General features: G+C 51.2%; 1 protein-coding gene across 1 annotated transcript in view; it reads left to right on the top strand.

Moving 5' to 3' along the window:
* Positions 1–675: 675 nt before the first annotated feature.
* PPP1R1B (protein phosphatase 1 regulatory inhibitor subunit 1B) overlaps positions 676–10,636 on the top strand; it is a 168,770-nt gene continuing 158,809 nt past the window's right edge. Inside the window, exon 1 of the mRNA XM_069237449.1 lies at positions 676–1,938. Coding sequence (XP_069093550.1) covers positions 1,858–1,938 — 81 coding nt within the window. The 5' untranslated portion in view covers positions 676–1,857. The remainder of the gene's footprint in view (positions 1,939–10,636) is intronic.

Below are 10,636 nucleotides of genomic sequence, written 5' to 3'. Positions count from 1 at the left end.
AGGGGGTCATGGAACCTACCAGTCCTGTTTTGTAGATTAGATGACATCCAGGTAAGGATGATGTCCTATATGCCAATTTCCTTGAGCCTGAGCAATAAGGTATCTTGGTCGACCGTGTGCTGCTGAGATGCCCAGAAGAAGCAGTTTGAAAGTGCTGGTATGTTTCAGAACTTTCCAAATCGTGATTAGGGTTGGTTCAATGCTTTTTTCCAGAGTGGAATCCTGTTTGGTGAACTGAGAGCTGATTACATTCCTTGCTGAGGAAGGGTCCGATCCCTGCTGGTCTACAGTGGTTAGAGCCCTGACTGTACTATAGGGTGTACGGGCCTTTTTCCTTCCCTCTCGCTTCATCACCTCGCCTCTCTCCTTCACACTTCACCTTCCAAATCTTCTCTCCTCTTTTGCCTATTTGTCCTCCGTAGTCTCTGCCGCTCCATGTTTGTTGTCTTTCTTTGGCAGCTCCTTTGTTAACATTTCTCTCGCGAACTCAGTTACTCACGTTTTTTTTCTTCCCCTATATTCCTGTATTCCTTCCTCCTGGCGTATTCCTCCGTTCCATGTTTGCCTCCGTCTCCCTTCTCCCTGCAATCTCGTGCCACCCTATCCTCTCGCTTTGCTTGCCTCTGCGTGGGTTCGCCCATCTCTGCTCTCCCCCTCGTCTCCTCTCGCATCAGCCCTCCCACCTTCCCACCTGAGAGGTTTGTTTTCTCTCCTGTAGCAGGAAAGAGTGTGAAGCCGCCGGGGCAGGGGCGGGAATTGCCGAAGCCGCGGCTTCTGGCAGCACAGCACCTTCAGGGGCGACACAAGTTTTTCCAGGGACTGTCCCCGGCCAGGCGGAGCTCCCTCCCCGGGACACAGGGGGCCGGTCTGGGCGGAGGGCGGAAACATAAGGGGCGGGGAGCTGGCGGACCTGCAGGACCAGGGCATATTGTATCAGTGCGCAGAGAGTGAGTCTCCAGCCACAGGGGAAGTCAGCTCTGGGGTGAAACTTACCACCCAGCCTCCGGCCGGCCCTTCGACACCATCCTCTCCTACACCGCGGCCCCCTGAAGCACCCTCGGGCCCGCAGACAGGACCCTACCCTGCAGTATCTCCTGCACCCTAACCTGCAGCACCCTCCGGCCGGGCCTTCCGACGGGACCCTCATCTGCATGACCCACCTGGACCTTACCCTCCAACACGTTCCGGCCGGCTGCAGCACTCACCGAGAACTCGTCTCAGTTCCGCGGATCCCACCAGGGACTCATTCTTCAGGACCCACCTGGCCCACCTTCTGTACGGCCCTCCGGGAGGACCTACCTGGACCCTTCTGGACCATCCTACCGACCCTCCCGACCTTCACCCGGGAGAAACTACCTTGACCCCGCTTGACCGACCTTATTTCTTGAAAGACGGTGCCTCTCACCCGAGACACCCAGGCAGGAAGAACTCACAGAACTATAAGAGACACCCAGAAGGACAGAGTTAGAGAGAAAGAGACAGAAAGAGTCCAGGGGAGGTGAGCGGGTCGTTTATGAATCGATAGAGTTCATGAGTGTAAATGTGAGAGACAGACTCAGATAGGGATAGAGAGGGCGTTAGAGAGCCAGGTAGGGGAGTGGGGATAAAAGACTGGAGGGGAAGGGTTGGAGTGAAGGACATAAATATATGTGGAGTGAGAGAAAGAGAGAGACACGTGGGGCAGGAAAATAAGGACAGAGTCAGGCAGTGACAGGTAGAGGCAATTAGACCGAGACAGTCTGGAACAGACACACCAGGAAAAGACAGGCACAGAGCGAGATAGCCAGGAAGATACATAGAGCCCGACAGTCGGAGACATCCAGTCGGTGACAGGAGGAGACCGAGCCCGGGCCGGAGATGGACCGCAAGGACCGGAAGAAGATCCACTTCGCGGTGTCCGCACCGCCCACCCAGCTCGATGCACGCTCCGTGGAAATGGTAAGACCCCCGAGTTCGACTGTCACGTGTTTTTGAAAGTTCTGTTTTTGTACGGATGTTGCTCAGGAGCACACTGTGCGCTCTCCCTGTTCACACGCTGTCACAAGCACACAGCCAAGGGCCGCTGGGTGCGTCCGAGGCGGCGCTGTGACTTAGGTGAGAACCTAGTGTGCACACCTCAGACTTGGCGGGGAGCGGGGTGTGAGACGTTTATTTGTGTTAAGCACTGGCACTGACTGTCACAGGACTAGCAGCAGCCCGGAGGATCGTCCTCTCGGGCGGGAGGGCAAGGGCAGCGATATGAACGGGGCTTTGAGGTGGGTGCCGCACAGTGGCAAGAGTCACGCAGGGGCAGCACTTGCCCGCATGGTGAGCGACACAAGGACGGGAGCAGCAGTCACTCGGGGGCGTGATGAGGGCCTTGAGGGGGTACATCCCACGGAGAAGCACTCACTCAGGGTGACATACTGACGGGTGAAGCACTCCCTCAGGGGCATGATGAGCGCCTTGTGAGGTAGGCCCACCGGAGAAGGACTCACTCGGGGGCTTGATGAGCGCCGTGAGGGGATATACGACGGGCGCAGCACTCACTCAGTGGCGTGATGAGGTCTGTGAGGAGGCATACTGCGACAGAAGCACTCACTCAGGGGCATGATGAGCGCCTTGAGGGTTACTCCCACCGAAGAAGCACTCGGGAACTTGATGAGCTCCTTGAGTGGATATATGGACGGGCGAATCACTTACTCGGGGGCGTGATGAGCGCTGTGAGGGGGCATACCGACGGGAGAAGCACTCACTCAGGGGCATGATGAGCGAAATTGGGGGTATAAGGAGAGCAGCACTCAGAGACGTGATAAGCAGCGCTCACTTAGGGTCGTGATGTGAGCGCCTTGAGGGGTCATACTCATGGTAAAATCACTCACTCAGGGTCGTGATGAGCAGCAATCACACAAAGGCGTGATGGTGAGCGCCTTCAGGGGGCCTACCCACTTACTCAAAGGCGTAATGGTGAGCGCCGTTAGGGGGCATAAGGACGGGAGAAGCACTCACTCAGAGATGGGATGATGAGCGCCTTGGTTGGGACGTAAGGAGGGGGCAACACTCAGAGATGTATTGAGAAGGACTCACTTACGGGCGTGGTGGTGAGTGCCGCGAGGAGGCACTAGGACTGGAGCAGCGCTCACTCAGGGGCGCGATGAGCGCCGTGAGGGGAAGTACTGAGAGGCGCAGCACTCACTCAGAGACGTGATGAGTGCCGTTAGGTGGAGTGACCAGACGTCCCGGATTTGCCCAGACAGATTTTTGGGGGACTATCTGTTTGCCTGACACTTCTATTTAGAATAAATACATGCCTCTGTTTCTGAGAAAGGGCGAATGAGAGCGCACAGTCATGCTTGTTTCGTGCATGCTCACGTTTTCACACCATAGCCCTAGACTGAGGGGCATATTTATATTCCGTTTACGCCGAATGTGCGTCAAAAATTTTGACGCACATTCAGCGCAAACCGTGCACCATATTTATACTATGACGCCCGACCCCGTGGACGTCAATTCCTCAGTGTGCGTCATTTTTTGGATGCGGGAAACTGCCTTGCGTTAATGTCATGCAAGGTAGGCGTTCCCGCCCAAAAAATGACTTTAAGGCCTGTGCGCCTTATTTATACTCCAGCGTCATTTTCACGCACAGGAGGAGGCGGGCCTTCAAAAACGGTGACAGCCTGATGTGCGCTGTTTTTTAACGACCGGGTCAGGGCAGGCGTTAAGGGACCTGTGGGCTCACTTCCATGGTCTCTGACCATGGAAGCAGTCCAGAGGTGCCCTTCCCTGCCACACCCCCTGCCACTCTCGCCTACCCCTGAGGACACCCATGGATGGGGGGACCCATCCCAGGTAAGTACAGGTAAGTTGAGGTAATTTTTTTTTTTTTTTTTTTAAGTGGCATGGGGGGGGGCCTAATTTGGGCCCCCCTACATGCCACTGTGCCCAATGGCCATGCCCACGGGCATGGCCATTGGGCAAGGGGGCATGACTCCTGTCTTTGCTAAGACAGGAGTCATTTCAATGGGGGTGTGCGTCAAAAAATGGCGCAAGTCCGGTTTGAGCCATGATTTTGACTCAAACCTGACTTTCACCATTTTTTGACGCACAACCCCCATTTTCACCTACGCCCAGCCCGCACCGCTGGCTAACGTCAATCCTTCGATAAGGCGCCCGCATGGCGCATAGGAATGGCGTTAGCCTGCAGTTCATTTTTTGACGCAAACTAGTGCCGGCGCTGGTTTGCGTAAAAAAGTATAAATATGTGCCTGAATTCTTAAATCAGTCTCCTGCTGCCTCGCCTCATTCCCCAGCGTCGCATGCGCCCGTCAGCCAGAATGCCCCGGGTCTCATCACTATGGGAGTGGGCGTTTTTAGAAGTTTTCGCAAAATTCTGAAAAGGAGCACTGAAAGTTTTTTTATGTGTTTTCCCAATGAAAAGACGCAATTTTTTTTTTCATTTTGTCCCTTCTGGGACTTGTATCTCATCGTACCGTTTTAAATAAGGGATCATAACTTCCTGAACGCAAAGCAAAGTGGACTGTTCATGCCATGTGTGACATTAGACAGCTTGAAATAGTCGCTTTTTCTTGGGCTGTCCATTCTTTGTGAAACAGAAGTCTGCAACATTTGAATTGCTGGTCTTTTGTATACGTAGTCTTTTTCACAGCCAATCACAACTCATGCATTCCATAAAACTCAATAACCAACGAATACCCCACCCCCCATCTGAGAAACTATACACCGTTCATCTTTTCCACAGTAGTAGGTCATAGCCAGTGGACCATACAGCAGAAGCAGGTTTGGGGGGGTGGAAGGGGCAGGGGGCAACGTTATATTGTGGAAGCCCCGTGTACAGCTTGCGTTGAAAGGCTTGTTTAAATGTGCGGTGTTGTCTGTACTCTTTTTAAAAATTATTTTTTTTTTTAATTTGCTTTTAAACCCGGACATAACAGATCCGGAGAGGTAAAAATAAACACAAGCAATGACTCTCAATCAGAAACAAAGCATACATATATGTCGAATACCATTAACAACCTCCCTCACCTCCCACCACCCCCCAACATCTTATATGGCACCCACAGCTCATGAGCAGTCGAGCAGTCCCCTCCTATAATACTTTACCTCTATCCCTCTATTCGGTTTCTCTCTTCGATCCCATTGGGAGTGTCAATCAGGCACATGCCTATCTTGTTCTCCCTAGGGTCCATGGTCACATCTCCGCTATATCTCTAGTGAATAGTATGTGATCCAGTCCCCCCATATCTTTTGAAATTTCTGTGGACATCCTCTATTTGTGTATGTAGTTTTTTCCCCCATCATGAATCCGTCCATACCCTTTCTCCAGGCACTCAGAGTCGGACGGATCTGGGCTCCCCATAGTCGAGCTATGTCTCTTTTCGCTACCATCAGTCCGAGTCCGCATAGCAGAAGTTTCTTCCGGGGTAGATCTATATCATTAGGTATACCTAGCAGTATGTATTTGGGATCTGGGGGGATCCGCTCACTCAGTATCCCTGAAAGCTCTCCCAACACCCCATTCAAGAACTCCCTAATCACTGAGCAGTCCCACATAACGTGTAAGAAGGAGCCGATCTTACTACAACCTCTGGCGCAACTTGGGTGTCCGGCCCTCCCCATTAAGTACAGTTTGTGTGGGTCATAGTACACTCTGTGTAGAATTTTAAATTGTATCAAGCGAAGTCTAGACCTAATAGCCACTTCCCTTGGAAACATCAATGCAGCCTCCCAGTCTATGTCTTCCATTGGTCCTTGGTCCCTCTCCCATTTAGTGCGAAGGGTTATCAGCGTATTTGGCATATTATTATTGATGGTCTTGTATACCGCCGATGTTGCTTTCTCCATTATTTTATTAGTTAATAAGCGGTTCTCTAAGGGGGAGTGGTCCAAGATTTCTCGTCCCATGAGACCCTCCATCCACCAAGCATGTCTCAACCTTATATATTGAAAATATTGCGTTCCGTTCAGGGCATATTCCTGTTGAAGAGACTCAAAGGGCATAAGGTCTCCATTCACCATCAGATCCCCAATTTTGGAAACTCCAATCATGTCCCAGCCCTTGAAGCCCTTAAGTTTCTTAATTTCCTTTAACCAGCCTCACTCCCATAATGGGGTTTCCATGGTGGGACGTCTGTATCATCCTATCTTCTTATTGGCTCTTTTCCAGGCCAGTAAGGTCACTCTCATGGCTGGAGTGAGGTGTCCAGTGCCAGTACCCTAATATAAAATGTCTACAGGACCTCCCCTCCCATTGTAGCCGGTCCAGTCGGAAGGTGGGGTGTTGATCTGTGGCATATAGCCAGTCATTAACATTAATTAGATGAGCCGCCCAATAGTATGCCTCAATATCAGGTAGAGACAGTCCACCCGCATACTGGCAGCGTTGTAGCGTTGCTAGAGCTATTCGTCGATGTTTCCCTTCTCATAGGAAAAGTCTAATGTCCCTATCTATGGCTCTAAATTGGCCGGGGGAAATTGGTAGTATGTGTTTTGTAGAGTGTATAAGAACTTTGGTAAGGAGATCATTTTAACCATTGCCACCCAGCCCATCAATGTCAGGGGTAGTGTTTTCCATCTACCAAAGTCACTAATACATTCCCTTACTATCCTCCTGATGTTACACCCGAGGCATCTGTCAGCTTCGTGGGTGACATATATTCCTAGGTATTGAAAGCCCTCCCCTGTGCTATGCAGTTGCATCAGCAGTGGTGGGAGAGATACTCCCTGCTGTGGTGTGTACAAGATCGATTTCTGCCAATTAATGCAGTATCCCGAGTGCCTACCATACTCCTCTATCAGGAGAAATAATCTCGGGAGTGTCATTTCAGGACGGGCGATGTAGAGGAGGATGTCATCCGCATATAGGGAGATGCGCTCCTCCTCCTCTCCTTCCGGTTTCAATCTAAAGCCAGTTATGCCAGCGGAGTTTCTGATCTTGCACGCTAGTGATTCCAGTGTGAGGGCGAACAGCAGTGGGGACAAAGGGCACCCCTGCCTCGTGCCCCTCTCAATGGGAAACTCCGAGGTGCGACTCCATTCACCCTGACCGCGGCTGTAGGCCTTGTGTAAAGCAATTGCATCCACTTAATATATTTTGGACCAAACCCAAATCGCCTCAAGGTCACCACAAGAAATGGCCAGTGCACTGCATCAAAAGCCTTCTCTGCATCTAAGGCAAGAAATAAGTAAAGCTCTGGGCGATTCATCGCTGTGGCCAGCCATATGTGCGCTCTTCTTAAGTTATGTCTTGTGGACCTTCCAGGTATAAAGCCGGTCTTCCCTTTTTGTGTATTACTGCAATCTCAGCCCTTCGTAAATCTGGGGGAAGCACCCCCCTGCTCTCGAGCCTCTAGATACATATTTAATAGGTGGGGAGTCAATAACTCTTGGAAAATTTTTAAAATCTCGGCCAGGAAGCCATTCGGGCCCGGGGCTTTGCCCAGTCTGAGCCGTGCCAGGGCAGCAGAAATCTCCTCCACTGTGAGTTCTCCCTGAAGTTCTTCTCGGTCCTCTGAATCCAATACAGGCATGTCTATCTCACTCAGATATTCAGTGATAGAATCTACACCTTTTAGTGGTCTCACCCTATAAAATTCTCTATAGTAGCCTGCAAATGTCTCCACAATGTTGTTATCTTCAGTAACTCTAACCCCATTTTGGGTCTCTATTTCTTGAACCCATCTTGCTTCCCTTTCTTTCTTTCTTTCTTTCCAAGCCAGGCAAGAATTTTCCCAGCTTTGTCTCCAGTCTCATATAATCTACATTGCGTAGCTCTGAGGCGCGTCTTCGTCTCTTTTTCTGCTATCTCCCTATATTCGGCTTTCATAAGCTCGAGTTGTCGTAGTAGTGAGGGTGTGGGCGTGTGTATCGCCTCCCCTTCTATCTCTAGGAGCTTAGCCTCTATGTCGTCTTTTTTGAGCAACTAAATTTTGCGCACTGTCTCTGAGCACTGTCTTGTAGGCTTCCCATAGGATCACTGCAGATCTCACTGACTACGTTTTCCTTGAAGTATAGGTCAGTGTCCATTCTTAAACCTCTTGCCACTTCTCTATCTTGCATGTCCTATGGATTCAACCTCCAGCCCCTTCGTCTCTCAGACTTCCCACCTATAAACAAGGGGGAGTGATCTGATAGTCCTCTCACGAGGTAGTCTGCCCCTTGTATCTTACTTATCTCCCCCTGCCGGCACGAAGATGTAGTCCAAGCGAGAGAAGACTTTGTGGGCCCCTGGAAAGTATGACTATTTTTTTTTCCCCGGGTGTCTCCTTCTCCACACATCTGTTAATCCCAGGGAGGTCACAAAGTCATATAATGGGGTACCCTGATCTGTTGTCTGTCTCTCCCCTGATCTATCCAATGTTAGGTCCATTACATCATTAAAATCTCCTCCCAGGATGTGTAGGGAGGCCGAAGATATTAGTAGGATCCTTGCGATCTTTTCAAGGAGAGGGCCCTGCAGTCTCGGAGGGGCATATGCGCTCAGGAGTAGGATTTCTTTTCTTCCCTAGGAGCCCTCAACTCCCACAAAGCGCCCATCCGCATCCTCCCACCTACGGGTAACCTGAAAGGGGGGAGGGTCTTACGGATCAGTATTGCTACCCCTCTAGAGCCTGATGTGTACCCCGCATGTGCAAGCACTACAAAGGGACCTCTATTTAGAAAACCACATTTTGTACCTTTCAGGTGAGTTTCTTCTAGAAGCACTATGTCTGGTTTCTGTCGTTTGATATATTGGGAGACCAGACCCCTCTTGTCTTTATCACCTAGTCCATTCATGTTCCACGAGAGCATACTAAACCCCCTCTCACTCTCGGGGAGTATTACTCTATCTATATGTCTGGGGGCCAGCTCGAATATTGTGTTTTTACATTATAGCTTCTCAGCCAATTGGAGTCCCATGTGTCACCACAGTGAGATCCGGAGGGTTTCTCTCTCTTCCCTTGAAATTGTACTGTGTGTGCCTGTTTCTGTGGATTGATTGTATAACTTAACATAAACAATATGGTAAACAACCGTTGAAAACTTAATACCCCTCCCTCCCCCTTCCCCACCTCCCAAAGGTCCCTGTGAGCTTGTTCCCTCATGTCCCAACCCCAGTAGAGTCCGGAGGTCTGTAGCCCCCCCCTCACCCTCCCTTGCCCCCTTCTACCGTATAGAACTATGAAAATTGTTCAAACCACCCTAGAATGAAGGGAGAGTAGTCCTTTTGTAGGTTCGGGGTAGGAAAAAGACGGCTCACCATCCTCTTAAGTCTTCAGTCTTGCGGGTGCCCCTCCGAACCCCCGAGGGTCTGGGAGCCCCCCTCTACCTCCATTCTGTCTATGGTCTCCAGCAATGGGTGGGGGGAATCATCCCCCGGTCCGGCCCCCTCACTAGGGGTCTGTGGATCGGCAACGACCTGTCCATTTCGGGGCCGAGCCCCCCCACCACAGGCTCCTTCCGAGTCTGTAGTGTCCGCTCTCCCTTCTGCTCTTCTAGGAATCCTCCATGGTGTATTTCTTCCCATTTTCTGTCTCCTTCTGCCTCTACGCACCAGGAGGGACCATTCCTTGGGCCTTGCTCCCTCTGTTTCTCTCGATATCTTGTCGGGTTCTCCAGTTCCTCCCTTACCAAGCCGGGGTCGCTCCTCAATCCAGTCCCAGGCCTCCTCAGGGGACTGAAAGAAGAAGGTTTTTCCGTGGAACATAACTTTAAGTTTGGCCGGGAAGAGGAGCATATACCCAAGCTGGAGACCACGAAGCCTGGCCTTGACAGAGTCAAAAGCGCGTCTTTTGTCTTTGCACTTCTCTGGTGTAATCCTAAAAGACTAGGCTCTTTGAGTTTTCATGTCTGATCTCTCAGAGCTTACGGACCTCCATTAGAATCATGTCTCTGTCTTGGTAGTTGAGAAAACGAGCTATTACTGTCCTGGGGGGGGGCACCCGGGGGCGGTCTCCCACCCAGCGCTCTGTGGGCTTGCTCTATTATAAAACATGCCGATAACTTTTCCGCGGTAGGACCCTTTTTAGCCATGCCATGAGGAAACCATTCATATCCGTCTCTTCTATTCCTTCGGCAAATCCCACAAAGCGGAGATTATTACGGCGTGCTCTATTTTCTGCGTCTTCCAGTCGCCATGTTACATCTTTGTTGATTACTTTGAGCTCCGATACCTCCTTCCTTAGGTCTCTTACTGTGTCTTCTACTTCTGATATACGCGTCTCCGCTGATGTGACCCTCTCCGCTACTTTGCGTAGATCCTGTCTGAGCAGTGTTACCTCTGAATGCACTTCACCCATCCGTTCCTCAAGAGCTCCCCTGGAGGCCTGTATCGCTAGTAGGAGCGCGTTGTTGTCCGGAGCAGGCGCAGGCTCTGCAACCAACACTGGGGGGGTCACTACTTTAGTATATCTGTCCATTTTGCCCTGACGGGCGGTTTAGGATCCTTGTCTCGCGCCATCTAGGGTCCGCTACCGCCTTCCGTAAGATTTTCACGTTCTGCGGATCACAGGTCCTACGCCAGGGCACTCCTCCACCTCAATCCAGACAGACCACTACAGGGCCAATCCCAGCCGAGGCTTCCAAACCCCAATGATCATTACAGTTTTGGGTCACATCCCGCTCCTGTACTCCTGGAGGCGCCATCTCCGGGCAAGCCTCT

Source organism: Pleurodeles waltl, chromosome 6, assembly GCF_031143425.1.
Source record: "Pleurodeles waltl isolate 20211129_DDA chromosome 6, aPleWal1.hap1.20221129, whole genome shotgun sequence".
NCBI lineage: Eukaryota > Metazoa > Chordata > Amphibia > Caudata > Salamandridae > Pleurodeles > Pleurodeles waltl.
This window is presented reverse-complemented; position numbering and strand designations above follow the sequence as displayed.